The sequence below is a fragment of the Cherax quadricarinatus genome, chromosome 68 (assembly GCF_038502225.1).
Source record: "Cherax quadricarinatus isolate ZL_2023a chromosome 68, ASM3850222v1, whole genome shotgun sequence".
In the NCBI taxonomy this organism is placed as follows: Eukaryota; Metazoa; Arthropoda; class Malacostraca; order Decapoda; family Parastacidae; genus Cherax; species Cherax quadricarinatus.
This window is the reverse complement of record NC_091359.1, coordinates 2,822,433-2,839,669: the sequence shown is the minus strand read 5'-3', so window position 1 is coordinate 2,839,669 and position 17,237 is coordinate 2,822,433. Positions and strand designations below refer to the sequence as shown.

General features: G+C 42.8%; 1 protein-coding gene across 6 annotated transcripts in view; it reads left to right on the top strand.

Annotated features, from left to right (window-relative positions):
• The window catches only part of Argk1 (Arginine kinase 1), a 115,623-nt gene extending 101,743 nt beyond the window's left edge, over positions 1-13,880 (top strand). For 4 of the 6 annotated variants that reach the window (XM_053789769.2, XM_053789771.2, XM_053789770.2 and 1 more), the window contains exons 2-3: positions 11,790-11,977; positions 12,672-13,880. In XM_053789769.2, coding sequence (XP_053645744.1) covers positions 11,790-11,977; positions 12,672-13,576 — 1,093 coding nt within the window. In that variant the 3' untranslated portion in view covers positions 13,577-13,880. Of the gene's footprint in view, positions 1-9,876; positions 10,064-11,789; positions 11,978-12,671 lie in introns of those variants that run through there. The other 2 variants (XM_053789773.2, XM_053789774.2) reach the window with 2 other exon arrangements.
• Positions 13,881-17,237: the final 3,357 nt, after the last annotated feature.

Sequence of the window (17,237 nt, the reverse complement as noted above, 5' to 3'; positions counted from 1 at the left end):
CTTACAACTCCACCCCTTTAAAAATTATGGTTATAATCATTTAACACTTTTTATCAGACAACCGAGACTGTTTAACTGTTAAGTCTTAACAGTCTCTCAGATTGAAAGTATCACTGATTATATCTGGTGGTGTAGCTAGATATAACAAACAACTTAGTTGATCAGGTCTTGATGCACTGGGGGGTCTGGTCATGGACCGGGCCTCGGGGGCGCTGACCCCCCCTCAGTAACCTCCAGGTATACTCCAGCTCTTACTGTATATACAGAGACTGTCAGTCTATTATCCCTGCCAGCCTCCCTGCATCACCTGACACCGCAATTGCTATGCCCCACCACTTCTGCCCACATGAGCTATGCCAGCTCCCGCATCCCGTCCTGGGTAAGGTGCCAATAAGCTCATGACTCTAACATATATGACACAAACCTTGCCTTCTGACGTCAGTCATGGAAGTGAGCTGCTTTCATCTCGCCAGAACGAGAGCTCATTTATAACACCATACAGAAACTAGCAAATTGGAGGTAATCAGGTTTCCATCTAAGGATGTGGAGCGTAGTTCTAATTCCTTTGATCCGGAATCGTTCCTCCAGCGTGAAAGCAATACGCCTTCCCCTTTTAATGAGTTTTAACCTTGAATAAGTTGTGTGGTTCCAGTAAGGGCTTGCCAGTGCTTGTGTTTGTGTACCACCCACAATACTCGTACAAATGCTTGTGTACCATCCACACTACTGCTAATAGTGCTTGTGTACCACCCACAATACTAGTACAAGTGCTTATGTACCATCCACACTACTGATCCCAGTGCTTGTGTACCACTCACAATACTGGTACAAGTGCTTGTGTACCATCCACACTACTGGTAATAGTGCTTGTGTACCACCCACAATACTAGTACAAGTGCTTATGTACCATCCACACTACTGATCCCAGTGTTTGTGTACCACCCACAATACTGGTACAAGTGCTTGTGTACCATCCACACTACTGGTAATAGTGCTTGTGTACCACCCACAATACTAGTACAAGTGCTTATGTACCATCCACACTACTGGTAATAGTGCTTGTGTACCACCCAGAATACTAGTACAAGTGCTTATGTACCATCCACACTACTGATCCCAGTGCTTGTGTACCACTCACAATACTGGTACAAGTGCTTATGTACCATCCACACTACTGGTCCTAGTGCTTGTGTACCACCCACAATACTGGTACAAGTGCTTGTGTACCATCCACACTACTGGTAATAGTGCTTGTGTACCACCCACAATACTAGTACAAGTGTTTATGTACCATCCACACTACTGGTAATAGTGCTTGTGTACCACCCAGAATACTAGTACAAGTGCTTATGTACCATCCACACTACTGATCCCAGTGCTTGTGTACCACTCACAATACTGGTACAAGTGCTTATGTACCATCCACACTACTGGTCCTAGTGCTTGTGTACCACCCACAATACTGGTACAAGTGCTTGTGTACCATCCACACTACTGGTAATAGTGTTTGTGTACCACCCACAATACTCTTACAAATGCTTGTGTACCATCCACACTACTGCTAATAGTGCTTGTGTACCACCCACAATACTAGTACAAGTGCTTATGTACCATCCACACTACTGGTAATAGTGCTTGTGTACCACCCAGAATACTAGTACAAGTGCTTATGTACCATCCACACTACTGATCCCAGTGCTTGTGTACCACTCACAATACTGGTACAAGTGCTTATGTACCATCCACACTACTGGTCCTAGTGCTTGTGTACCACCCACAATACTGGTACAAGTGCTTGTGTACCATCCACACTACTGGTAATAGTGCTTGTGTACCACCCACAATACTAGTACAAGTGTTTATGTACCATCCACACTACTGGTAATAGTGCTTGTGTACCACCCAGAATACTAGTACAAGTGCTTATGTACCATCCACACTACTGATCCCAGTGCTTGTGTACCACTCACAATACTGGTACAAGTGCTTATGTACCATCCACACTACTGATCCCAGTGCTTGTGTACCACCCACAATACTGGTACAAGTGCTTGTGTACCATCCACACTACTGGTATTAGTGCTTGTGTACCACCTACAATACTGGTACAAGTGCTTATGTACCATCCACACTACTGGTCCTAGTGCTTGTGTACCACCCACAATACTAGTACAAGTGCTTGTGTACCATCCACACTACTGGTAATAGTGTTTGTGTACCACCTATAATACTGGTACAAGTGCTTATGTACCATCCGCACTACTGGTCCTAGTGCTTGTGTACCACCCACAATACTGGTACAAGTGCTTGTGTACCATCCACACTACTGGTATTAGTGCTTGTGTACCACCTACAATACTGGTACAAGTGCTTATGTACCATCCACACTACTGGTCCTAGTGCTTGTGTACCACCCACAATACTGGTACAAGTGCTTGTGTACCATCCACACTACTGGTAATAGTGTTTGTGTACCACCTACAATACTGGTACAAGTGCTTATGTACCATCCGCACTACTGGTCCTAGTGCTTGTGTACCACCCACAATACTGGTACAAGTGCTTGTGTACCATCCACACTACTGGTAATAGTGCTTGTGTACCACCCACAATACTAGTACAAGTGCTTATGTACCATCCACACTACTGGTAATAGTGCTTGTGTACCACCCACAATACTGGTACAAGTGCTTGTGTACCATCCACACTACTGGTATTAGTGCTTGTGTACCACCTACAATACTGGTACAAGTGCTTGTGTACCATCCACACTACTGGTAATAGTGCTTGTGTACCACCCACAATACTAGTACAAGTGCTTATGTACCATCCACACTACTGGTCCTAGTGCTTGTGTACCACCCACAATACTGGTACAAGTGCTTATGTACCATCCACACTACTGGTCCTAGTGCTTGTGTACCACCCACAATACTGGTACAAGTGTTTGTGTACCATCCACACTACTGGTAATAGTGTTTGTGTACCACCTACAATACTGGTACAAGTGCTTATGTACCATCCACACTACTGGTCCTAGTGCTTGTGTACCACCTACAATACTGGTACAAGTGCTTATGTACCATCCACACTACTGGTCCTAGTGTTTGTGTACCACCCACAATACTGGTACAAGTGCTTGTGTACCATCCACACTACTGGTAATAGTGCTTGTGTACCACCCACAATACTAGTACAAGTGCTTATGTACCATCCACACTACTGGTAATAGTGCTTGTGTACCACCCACAATACTGGTACAAGTGCTTGTGTACCATCCACACTACTGGTATTAGTGCTTGTGTACCACCTACAATACTGGTACAAGTGCTTATGTACCATCCACACTACTGGTCCTAGTGCTTGTGTACCACCCACAATACTGGTACAAGTGTTTGTGTACCATCCACACTACTGGTAATAGTGTTTGTGTACCACCTACAATACTGGTACAAGTGCTTATGTACCATCCACACTACTGGTCCTAGTGCTTGTGTACCACCCACAATACTGGTACAAGTGCTTGTGTACCATCCACACTACTGGTAATAGTGCTTGTGTACCATCCACAGTACTGGTACCAATGCTTGTTAAACATCCACTCGACCGTGGTTAAAATAATTTGAAATAATCTTAGTATTGAACTTGGGAGGCTACTGCCAAGCCGCTGTGTGTCCCATTACGTCTTTAAAAGTGTGTGCAGCACTCCAGGACTCATGCGTGTTTAGCATGATACTAAAAATCAAAACTCTTTCTGGATTAGCTTCAAAAAAGTGATATAAATATTATTAGACGATTCGAGAAGTAGTTGAAAGCCTATGTTCTCTGGACGATGATCATAGTGAACTATCACCGTTTATCACACATTTTTGTGTATTAAATAATTTTAGTTTTTTCAAGAGTGATTTTACCAGAGCTATCACAGACTTGGTCAGCTGGAGGCCCACACAAGGAACTGAATAATTACAGAGAATGTAGATGTATAATATATATTTCCTTTTTATTTATGATCGTATCAGTCCCTCAGTTTCTCAAGACTGATGGACTGAACACATCGACCCCAGACTGAGGGACTGATAACCTCAAACTCCCCCTTCTCGTCTTTCACCACTTATCTCTGTACTGGACTCATAGTATTGGCGGCGGAGATTAAGAATCGCAATACCGTGACTACAATAATGTTCAACTAACTTACAAACTAAACTGTAATGTATGCGTCTTTTTGGGGCCTCCTGGGCCATTGTAAAGAGACTAAATAATGATCCAGGAGCAACCAGAACGTCTAGCTTTCAGTTATAATTTTGAGGTGTGGTGGTGGTGTGGTGTTGGTGGTGGTTGGGTGTTGACAAGTATAATATTCCGTGGCTTCTGTTGCCAGTGGGGGAGGAAGTATGTAGGCTTTTTTGGGACTGGGGAAGGAAGAGTTTTGGCAGCCACAGAGGCATGGAGAAACAGGGAGAGAGAGCTGTTACTGGGGCAGGAAGCCATGTTTCAACTCTCTCTCCACAAGGTATTAGTTATGTAATTTACAAGGATTCTCTCTCTTTTTCTCTCTCTGCAACCTTTGTTACCAAGGCAAATGATGACATTAACTTTTGGAACTTTTCTACATTAATGTGTAGTTCTGAAAAGAGAATAATTGAAAATCAGACAGTAAAGGTATAGGTATTAATATTTAGAATGTGTAAATGAATTTCTGTCAAATTATTATTATAATCATAACCTAGCGCTAAATCTACTGGGGTCATACATGTCCTATCATAAATAATGAAGAAAAGGGAGGTAAGGAAATTCGACAAAAAGAAAAAAAGGATGGGGGGAAAGAAAGAGTGAGAGAACGCATTGCAAATTCAAAATTTTTGCTGGTAATTTTTTTTTTTGGAGGTGCATTGTAAAGCCTCGTCTGCCGTATACCACTGAGTAGTGGCGAACATTTTTCCACATTGTTAGTATATTTTTATTCCAGGCTTCCTGCTGCATGCTATCCTTTGTGGGCGAAACATTTCATGATTCAGGTGGGAGAAAAATAAAAATAGGGAAGCTGTCTCTTGTTCTGCCCTGGTAAGCTGCCTTTGTGTGCTTTTGTTTTTCCCCGAGGAAGCTATATTATACTCACGGGAAAACGTTCATCATGAATCAGAGGAAGGGAAGGGTGGCTCCTGTTCCTCGGATGAGGAAATCTTCGGTGGCATCAAGATTCTTTCCTCCTCAAAGAAGCTGCAGAATGCTTTGATGGTTGCAGAATTGCAGCAGCTGTGGAGGACTGTCTTGTGTGCTAGTACGGCGTCAGGTCCGTCTATTTTCTCTCTAGGAGGTTAGGCTTCCAATGTTAGAGAGGTTAGACTGCTAATATTAAGAGAGGTTAGGCTTCTAATGTTAGAGAGGTTAGGCTGCTAATATTAAGAGAGGTTAGGCTTCTAACGTAAGAGAGGTTAAGCTCCTAATGTTACAGATATTCAGATTCAGTTCTATTTTCTCTTGGAGAGCATACCAACACCATTAGTGACAAAGAAAACAGAATGATATATTTCATCGACAGGAAAGATAAAACATCAGAAAGTACACTAATTCTCCATGTAAATAGAATGTACATCAATATGCAGCTCAGATTTATAACGCTAGTTGCATAAAACTTAAGATAGAATAGAGGAATACATAGGAGACTTAAACTACCGTACTTTAAAACTTTCATTAATATATATTTCCGTGTAGAGCTTTAAGTCAAGTTTCTCTCCTTGTAGACTGTAAAGCTTTTTGAAGTCATTTTTTTCTCCGTGTAGAGCTTTATTAAGTCATATATCGCTCCATTTCTTCCTTCACCAGAAGACATTGAAATACGCAGTTAAACCGAGTAACATTATATAACTTTCAGGGATGGTTAAATTATAATGACGGCGAAATATGCAGAAAGCATTACACAATATGTTACAACACTGTCTTCATAGTGTGTGTGACGCTAAATGTATGTTACTTGCTTCTACACACTAGGAAAACACTTAAGTGCGTGTGTTACTTGCTTCTACACACTAGGAAAACACTTAAGTGCATGTGTTTATCATTATAAGGATGGTAGTAATTAGACTTTCTCATAAATATTAAGCAATCACAATTTATTCCAGGAAAATTGTCCTTATGGCTTACTTGGACACTGCATTATTTTTTCTGATCTTATTTATGCCTTATCTACAACAAAAGGGTCGCAAATGGCCGCTACAATATATTCTAAAATAAGAATTAAAGTATACATTTTGTAAGTTACACTGAATGATATATATCTCTCGGTGTATATATAAATACACCTTAAGGTATACATACTGGTTAGATTTTATGTATTTAAATATACACGTCTCTAATCTACATGTTACGTATATACAGATATACGCTTCTTGGTATGTACACGCGCATATATATATATATATATATATATATATATATATATATATATATATATATATATATATATATATATATATATATATATATATATATATATATATATACCTCTCCGTGTATATACACGTCTCGGTGTATATACAGTGCGGACCTATACATTCCTGTATTGTTAAATCAAGATGAACCTTGCAATCATAGATGATATGGAAGACGCTAGTGTATCATTACTGTATATTGTCGCCAGTGTGCTGGTAGGTTATTACACCTGATTGTCAGTATTTTATCTGTTGTTCCCATCATCATTGTGTTTGCATCTATTCCATTGTTTCTTAGCTCGGTGGCGAAGCCCTCCGTTCACAGCCTAAAAGACTCGGGTTCGAATCTCGGGCGAGGTGAGACATACATTTTACATTTGCAAGTCACCTTATACTTGCTGTCCCTGCTCACCTAGCAGTGAATGGCTACCTGGGTGTTGGTTGTTGTTGATGGTATTTTGGGGAGGACTTCAGTGGAAATAAGCCACACCCTGAGTCTGTCACCAGCATCAAGGTACCTTCCCTTCCTGAAGGATAAATAGTCTCTCACCAGCATCGAGGTACCTCTGAAGGATAGTCTCTCATCAGTATCAAGGTACCTCCCTGAAGGATAGTCTCTCACCAGCATCAAGGTACCTCCCTGAAGGATAGTCTCCCATCAGTATCGAGGTACCTCCCTGAAGGATAAATAGTCTCTCACCAGCATCAAGGTACCTCCCTGAAGGATAGTCTCCCATCAGTATCGAGGTACCTCCCTGAAGGATAAATAGTCTCACCAGCATCAAGGTACCTCCCTGAAGGATCAAGAGTCTCTCACCAGCATCAGGGTTCCTCCCTGAAAAGCCTTCAGGGGTTAACTATCAGTCTTAATAACCCACTAGGGTTAATAACCTGAAGAAATTCCTCGTCTTCTTGGTGATTGTTATTCATTTCATTTATATTCAAGCAAGGGACGAGGCTACATCGTGACAAGTCACTCTCTAGCTTCTTTACCCCAGACAATGCACAGGTATTACTATAACATTATTAACCCTTAAACTCTCCAAACGTAGATCTACGTTCGATTTTACATGCGTTCTTATGTAAAAAAAAAAAACGTAGGTCTACGTTTGGAGCACTGTGCGAGCGAACGTAGATCTACGTTCTGTGTGAACGTAGGGGTTTTGCCTCCGGATTTCAATATAATAATAATATCACTTTTCATGATGGGATATTTAATATTTTACGAGGAGAATATCCAAGTCAGCAGTAGATTTGCATATATATGCACGTCTTAGTTACTTGCCGAGGACTAGTACAGTACTTTTTATTCTTACTAGTCAAGTTTAGGGTAAATAGTATTACTGTGTTGATGGTAGAGGTTCACTGTTGCTGTAGCCGTGGTAGAGGGAGACTGTCACAGCAGCACTCATTGGTGGATGGTCTTGACACTTGAGCCTCACCCGTTTAAATATTTCATAAAGATACAAACACAAACGTTAGTCAGACCTGGGACACCAATGTGTGTGTGTGTGTGACTCATTACACACTACCCAGAAGGGTGACATTTATATTACCCCTTCAAGCATTCCTGACACTTACGTGATATACTACTTTTCACTCTCTCTTCTTTCATATATCCATGTCTCTTTTATTTTTTTTCATCTTTGAGTTGACAGGAGCCAGTTTCTCGGCTACCAGTGCTGACAGCATGGAGCTGAAATTTGACCTTTTGGCTTCATGCATGCTGGATGATAGTGGCCGAGCTGCTAACACGCGCACACACGCGCACACACACACACACACACACACACACACACACACACACACACACACACACACACACACACACACACACACACACACACACACAGCATCTAGAAAGGAGTGGGTTCATGCATGACAGCCAGCACGGCTTAATTAAGATGGCAAATCAAGTCTCACAAACAAAGTAGGGGGGAGAGAGAGATGGATAGATTGCATCTTCTCTGAATGTAAAAAGGCTTTTGGCACAGTGCCACACAAGAGACTGGTACAAAATCTAGAGTAGCAGGCAGGAATAACAGGGAAAGCACTACAATGGATCCAGGCATACCTGACAGGAAAGAAACAATGAGTGATTGTATAAGGTGTCAGGATGAGTGCATGTGACGAATGGAGTTCCACAAGGATCATTATTAGGGCCGGTGCTATTTCTTGTATGTGAGTGCCATGACGGAAGAGAACGAAACTAATGAGGAGAGTACAAGCGGCCGTGGACCAGGAGAGGCTGCAGGCCTGGTCTGACAAATGGTTACTGTAGTTTAACCTCAGCAAGTGCAAAGTTATGAAGTTTGGGAAAGGACAAAGAAGACCACAGACGGAGTACAGGGTCTGGGGGCAAAGGCTGCAGCCTTCACTCAGAGGACCTTGGGGTGAGTATTGTGCCGAGTATATCGCCTGAGGCGCACATCAACCACATAACTGCTGCAGCAAATGCGCGTATGGCACATCTAAGACTAGCTTTTAGACACTCATATTGTATGCAGCACCAGTATGGAACCCACACCAGGTCAAGCATGTCAAGAGATTAGAGAAAGTGCGAAGGTTTGTAGTGCGACTAGGAAACTGAGCCTAATGACACTGGAGGACAGAATGACTAAGGGTGATATGATAACAATGCACAAAATACTGAGAGGAATTATGTGGTGAATAGGAAAACACACACACACATACAGAGGAATTGGAATCGACCCCTGCGACCACAGTTAGGCGATTACACACACACAGACACACACACACAAACTAGAAAACATTTGACACAGAATCACACAATAACGCAGGGAAAGTTAAAATGTTTATTTGTTTGCAAAGGTTACAATGTGTGGTTTACACATAAAATATTAATTACAAAGAAGGCTACTAGCATGCCAAGGCATTTCATACATAGTGGAGGGAAATTACCAACAGACCCCTGGCTGTCTTCAAAAGGACAACAAACGGAGAGGGCAAAGAGAAGCTCCAAGATGAGGGTAGTTCTTGTTCCTTGAATCAAGAGTTTACAAATATATTATTTTTCCTCTTGAGAGGCAGATTGACTATGAGCGCCGCTGCTGGCAGCAAGATGCGTCGTCTGGCCAGCCGGCTCCTAGCATCTCTGGTGTTATAATAACGGCTGTAGTAGCCATGTTTGCCTGGCTACCCCTCGGTATACTCTTGGCCATCTCCCACTCTCCCTGTCAAGTTGCACTAGAGGAACCATGCAAAAAATAAGAGACTCTATATTTAAAGTTGCGTTGCGAGCTGTGATTGGTCGTTTATCCCGTGACGTCTGTCATGCAGACGTGCCTAGAGGCTTGCTACACGCGTCTTTATCTTATCATTGAAATATTTGTTAATTACCTCACGTTTAACTTTACTTTTTACGAAGCGTGGTGAAAAATGAGGTTATGCATAATATAAGACTCTTAAATAAGCAGGAAAGACAAAGAGGGACATAAATTAGATGTTGTTAGTGGGTAAGGTTGGTGGTGTGTGGAAATTGTTGGCGGGGGTGCGGGAGGAGCCACGCCCCCAGGGCCCCGCCTATATAAAGCTGAAAGCCGGCAGGTTTGTCACTCGCCGCTGAGTCAGGGAGAGGTTTGGACGGTACGTACACAGCTCCTGCTAACCCAACGGTGATATATTTACTTCTAATTAGTTTTCCGGGTGTTTTTATAGTGGCAATCGTGATAATAGTGATTAATTGGTAGCGGGAAAATGATATAATTGTGTTTACGCTTGAATTGTTTCCGTTGAGTGACTTCTTTGTGTCCTGACAGCTACTAAGTTAATTTATCTCGTGACTTGATTAATTGTATAACCTGGTGTTTCAAACTTTTTTTTTTATCGCTAGTGACACGGTTTTTAAAATCTAGTTCCTTAGTCTCGTAAAGCTCTGTTAACTAGTGATAACAGTTGCCGGCGCCGCACCTCCCTAGACTATCTTCTATAACTTGAACCACTAGTAATACTAATATTGGGCATTTCCACCTCTTTAAATTCAAGGCAATTCATTAATGCCTGAGGTGCTCACGGCAGTTTTCCTTGTATCTAGATTGATTGATTGCTCCCCCCCAGGCTTAATTACAGGTTTAGCGCTCTTCAGTGAATTAGCAATAATATATTAAAACTGCCGAACTATAGTGTTAACTACTTACTATCTTAACTAGTGTCCCGTGACCTGGTACACAACGCTAATATTGCTTGGCCGTGGTTCGATCCCTGGCACGGGTGGAAACATTGGGCATGTTTCCTTATACCAGTCGTCCCGTTCACCAAGCAAGCAGGTACCTGGGTGAACCTGGTGTGGGTCGCGTCCTGGGCGCCAAGATTGACAACCATAATGTCAAGTCCATGATGCTCGCTGCCGTGCATTATCCTGGGTGGCTAACCCTCCGGGGGTTAAAGATCTGAACAAACTACTCCCAGGCGCCGTCCCAGCCACTAACGGGACAGGAAAAACACTCCATGGCTCTTGTATTGTATAGATTTCTCGACACCGGTTTGGGATGTTCTTAATCCAAAGAATTAAACCTCCCATGGATCAAGCCTGGCATGGCCCCCCCCCCAAAAAAAAAAGTGTTCTCCCCGTCCATAGATTTACTTTGCCTTAATTCTTCTATACAACAGCCACTGGTTTCCCAATTAACGTTCCAAACTAGAATTTGATAGTTCTGGTATTCATGATACGCATAAACTGATGCCAAAGACCCTGTATCATATAACTAGTTATTTTTTCTTTCCTACTATTGACTAAAATCTATGGTAAATTGTATGACAGTTTCAGGCTGTTTTATTAAATCTTGTGCTGTACTATACCATTTTTAGTGCATAAAGTTAAATCCCCCCCCCCATCCCCATGACAAATCTTCACTAAATGGTAATAACTTAAAGAAAATCTAATACATGCTGGTGCAGGACAAGTTTTGAAAAAAGTTGCTAGGTTGGGCTCGTGGTAACCTTATGGTATACAGAAATATACTTAGTTGGATGAAGGTTGCCAGAGCCAGCTGGCAAGTTGAAGCACACTTGCTGGCCTGCGAATTCTAGGACCCGCTTTCCATGGATTCGATCCTCGCCAGTTTTCTGATTTTTTACCTTTGTTCTTCATAGAAAAGGTAGTTGAATTGTATAACTTACACCTTTCACGTGGTGTGCTAAGTTTATGGGGGTGGGAGGAAATAATTTAGCTTCACTATTAACAGCTTCCCCAAGTCAAAACACGGCTCAGCATCCTCGTGGTAAATTAAAAACTTCACTTCCTAGTAAGTGGACTAATACTTTTCCCAAGCTGCCTAGAATTAGTTTAAAGCTTTAGTAAAATTAAGTTTAAGTTTATTTTAACATTACTTTCTTCTACAGCCAAGACAATTCATCAAACATGGCTGACGCTGCAACTATCGCCAAGTTGGAGGAAGGCTTCAAGAAGCTGCAGGCTGCAACTGACTGCAAGTCACTCTTGAAGAAGTACCTCTCTAAGGACATCTTTGACAGTCTCAAGGCCAAGAAGACAGGCCTTGGTGCCACTCTCCTCGATGTCATCCAGTCCGGTACGTAGCGCCTCCCCCTTCATTTCCCCCCCCCCTTTATTCTAGAATAGAGTAGCGATAAAGTCGCTTGCCCCAATGATTAAACTATGAATACTAAGTTACTTGGTTCAAGGTGCGTTGATGTTAGCGAGTTATCTTGCCAATCCTACCTTTAAGATCTAACTTGATGACCCTGTAATCCCGCCTCCCCCTAGGGATATTAAACTCCCCTCCAGGAAGGTTCTTTGACGATAGCGAGGGACTCTTGATCTAGGGAATTGGATCTGTGCTCCAGTTCCCTGAATTGAATACATTACACATCATTAGTCCCCACCCCACAGGCGCTGTATTCTACGGGTTTAGCGCTTCCCCTTTTATGTAATTTGACGCCTTAAAGAGCTTCCATTCAGACGAGGGGGAATTTTATCCCTTCCACTCTGACTAACCAGATTGCATCCATTTCCCAGGCAGTTTTACTCGGGAATTGTAAGCTTACCTCCCCTCCGCTCCCCCCCCCAAAAAAAAATCGTTGCATCTAGCCAGTTTCACAAATTTGCAACCACAGCAAATCTTCAGTGTAATGACTTCGACCTAGTTCGAGGGCGGAAAGCGGGGGGGGGGGGGGGAGAAACTTATTGCCAAATATCGATACCAACTGCTGTAGCCTCTTCTAGTCCATTTAGTTAAGTTTAAATTTTTTTCCTTTTTTTTTCAGGTGTAGAGAACTTGGACTCTGGCGTGGGTATCTATGCTCCAGATGCCGAGGCCTACTCTCTCTTCTCTCCCCTCTTCGACCCAATCATTGAGGACTACCACAAAGGCTTCAAGCAGACAGACAAGCACCCTGCTAAGGACTTCGGTGATGTCAACCAGTTCGTAAATGTGGACCCTGAAGGGAAATTCGTTATTTCTACCCGTGTGCGCTGCGGCCGTTCCCTAGAGGGCTACCCCTTTAACCCCTGCCTTACAGAGGCTCATTACAAGGAGATGGAAGAGAAGGTTTCTTCCACTCTGTCTGGCCTAGAGGGAGAGCTTAAGGGTACCTACTATCCCCTCACTGGCATGACAAAGGAAGTGCAGCAGAAACTTATCGATGACCACTTCTTGTTCAAGGAGGGTGACCGCTTCCTTCAGGCTGCCAATGCTTGCCGTTACTGGCCCACTGGTCGTGGTATCTACCACAATGACAAAAAGACCTTCCTTGTCTGGTGCAATGAGGAGGATCATCTCCGCATTATCTCTATGCAGATGGGTGGTGACTTGGGCCAGGTGTATCGCCGCCTTGTTACTGCTGTCAATGACATTGAAAAGCGTGTTCCCTTCTCTCACCATGATCGTCTGGGCTTCCTTACTTTCTGCCCCACCAACTTGGGAACCACTATTCGTGCCTCCGTCCACATAAAGCTCCCCAAGCTTGCTGCTAACCGTGAGAAGCTCGAGGAAGTAGCTGCTAGGTACAGCCTCCAGGTTCGCGGTACCCGCGGTGAGCATACAGAGGCTGAGGGTGGTATCTATGACATTTCTAACAAGCGTCGCATGGGTCTCACAGAGTACCAGGCTGTTAAGGAGATGCAGGATGGTATCCTCGAGCTCATTAAGATTGAGAAGGAGATGGCTTAAGTATTTTTACGAAGTAAAGTTCGGCTCTACCCTCTATGGGTGAGGGCGAGCCGGGCTCTGCTATGCAGAGGAGCGCCCCAACATTTTTGGCTCTATAAGTAGGGGGCTTAGAAGGTTGGGGGCGTGCCGGCTGGAGTGAGTCAGTGTGAAGTCCCGGCTACATTCCAGGCGACCCGGGGCTCTGTAGCGACCACAGGTCGAGAGACCTTGTACATAACACCAACACTTAAAAACACTCATGGGGTAACGCTACACTACATACTGTTATCACACGTATTATAAAAATTAAAATGTTAAAATTTAACCTATACTTTAAATTCCCCATTTTTAGTAAAATTTCAAGCTTTCGTTTGTCCGAACTTTATACTGGAATTTATGGAAATATGGGGGGGGGGGATCCCTATTAATATGCTTTAAGGTTTAAAATGTCCAGGAAAATTTAGTTTAGCATTAAAGCTCTCCCAATTTTGTCGAAAATCCTGCAACCAGGGACCTTAATTTCCCTGGCACATTGTCGTTAAAACTTAGTGGTAAGATACTTGACACCCGTTAGCTGCTCAGTTAATTTTAAACTACCCTAGTTGAACACTTCATGAGATTTTTAAACTCTAGGTTCCTTGATCCTGGTGAGGGAGCTCTTTATCTAGGGAATTTGATTTGCTCAGGTTTCCTGGATACCTTCCATTCCCCACCCGCACATGCGCTGTATAATCCTACGGGTTTAGCGCTCCCCATTATAATTTCAACTACCCTACCCCAAGTGTGAATGCCTCGCAGGTTTAATGCTTTTGATTTGTAGTAATAAATGCCTAGATTCTCCCACGTGCCGACTGCTGTGGGTTGTTTCGCCCCCTATGGGTTCACAGCACTCAGAGCCTGAATACCTTCCATTCCCCCCGCCCCCCTCCCACATGCGATGTATAATCCCTACGGATTTAGCGCTATGTAAGAGTGCAAATTTAAGTTAAAATATTGCATAACTTTAGCCCTATTTTATTAATCGGTAGCTGTATTGCAAATGGAAGCCAGAATCCATTAGAGGATGGCTGGCTGGCTCCAATTCCTTGAACCATGAGCCCTTCACTTTTATCAAGGCACTTCCCGTGAAAGGGCTAACTTGACCTAGCTATGCAGCAAAACTTCCCCTCAAGGGAGATTTCTTGATATTGGTGAGATCTTGAGCTAGGGAATTTGATTATAATCTAGGGGGAAGCGCTAAACCAGTAAGATTATACGGCGCCTGTAGGGGGATATGGAAGGCATTCAGGTTTAATTTGGGGAACTGGAGCACAGATCCAATTCCCTAGATAGAGCCCCCTCACCAGCATCAAGAAACTTCCTTGAGGGGTAGGCAATTAGTGCTCCCTGAACGCTGTCACTCCTCCCTCCCCCCACAGGCGCTATATAATCTCTACGGCTTTAGCGCTCCCTTCCGATAATGTGCAACAAAACTTTTCCAAAGGGAGTGGGGGATGCCTCGATGCAAATGGAGGGCTCTTAATCCAAGGAATCACGGCAACCTTCACTTTCCTTGGATAAAATATGATTGCCTTGTATGGGTTCACTAACCCATCAAGGGAGGTTCCTTGAAGTCAATGAGGTCATTTGATAACAAGGAATTGGACCTGTGATCCCTTTCCTTAATTAAATGAACCCTGAATGCTTCCCACATCCCCAGGCACTGATCCCTATGGGTTTAGTGCTCCCCATGAACATGACTTAAAAGTTAGCTGCCTGTCCCTTATAAAGGAAAGTTGTTAAACCCGAGTTCTTCAGTACTGTACACCCCTCAAGGAAGGTTCCTTGATGTTGGTGAGGGGCTCTTGATTTAGGGAAAAGGAGCCTGAATGTTGCTTATAATCCTCCGGGAGCTTCTTGATTATAATAATAATAATTCAGTACTGTACAGAGATGGTATAAACCTTGGAAATGAACAAGTGATTTACACACTTGAGCAAACACTAGAGATTTGATCAATTCCAACATGCAAATGGTCAAGAATAACAGTATATACTGAGTTGTATCAACTAGTGACCTAACGAAAGTGCACAGTATGAGGAGCAAGGTGGTGTCAGGTAGCCGATAATGTCCCCTGATTTACTGTCAAAGTAAATGGCTTAGTCCAATGGAAAAAGCAGGCATGCTAGGGTTTTCAGATTTATTTGAAAGCTTTTGATCCACTTTGTTGATGGTGGTCACACTTGTGTTTAGTACTTGGTTATTATAATTGTGGTCAATAAGGCTTCCAGCCATGTTCAACGTCAAACATCGGTTTCAGGGATGAAAGAGTTGTACCTCTTTTCAACTCGCATGCCTGTGTATGACCCTTGTGGGTTTAGCTTAGTTATTATAACTGCAATGCCAGTGTCCCCCCCAGACACTGAAGAAGCATTAGTGGAGTTGGATTATAATCATAATCATGGGGGTAGTGCTAAACCCATAGGATTATGCAGTGCATGTGAGGAGGGGGGGGGGGGGATGGAAGGTAATCAGGCTCAATTCAGGGAACTGGAGCACAAATCAAATTCTCTAGATCAAGAGCCCCTCACTAGCATCAAGGAACCTCCCTTGAGGGCTTGTGGAGTTGGAAAAGGACATACAATTCATTCATCTCTGAAACCAATCTTAGACACTGAAAATGCTTGGAAGCCTCGTTGGTCATCAGACACGTAGATTAAAAAGCTGGAAGGTATGTATCGAAAACACTAGCATACCTGATACATGACAAGGTTAAGCCTAGCCCACACCACAGCAATGCACTTTCATCAAGTCACTACCAGTCATTTACTTCACTTTGCCTATATACACACTATTCTTGGCTCATAAAAAAGTGATCGTCTCAGGACAAATGTTTTCTAATAAGTATCTTACTGTTTGCTCATGTGTCTCTGATTAACCTAGCTTTCACCATCTGCCTAACAATACGTTTCCTTGTATGCAATCAACCTTGCTTTGTGATTCTATGCTGTATGTACTATGCTAAGAGGCAACAATAAATCTACACATCCAATCTCCCTCATGGACACTTCCTCTTATCAGGGTATTGGGGTCAATGAAACACTATACCCACACATCACACTTTTATTATAATATAAAAGATACATTAAATACATCCTGACTAGTGAAATACATTAAACAGCCTCTGAATATAAAGTGGGTAACACAAACGGCACTATGGAGTCAGTGTCGTTGGAGAAGGCGGAAGAAATGTAGCACGAACAGTTGATGTAAGCCATGTTTGACTCTTTGGTAAGGTCTCTCTGCCTGTTACGTGCAAGGTGGTGTCATTTGAAAATTTCTTGCAAGGGAATTTGTTTATCAAAGGATTGCAATTACATATACTGTCAAATTTATGAAAAACTCAGCCAGAAGTCCACCACAGCAGCACTGTTAAGACCATAACCACTGTGGCATTGTATACAACAGAGCTGCTTGGCCTAACATCAATTCTTGGTGACTTGCACACACCAAAATATCTACATACAGGACCCTGTTAACCATACTTTTCACTACCAAATATTCAGTTAACCAGAAACTTGATTATCCAGAGCACAACTAAGCAAAATGTTACCCATGAGATCATGTTCTGAAATGTAAAGAGCTCCTGTAAGTGATACAATAACATTTTTTGCTAACAAGACAACAAAAGAATTAAGACTTT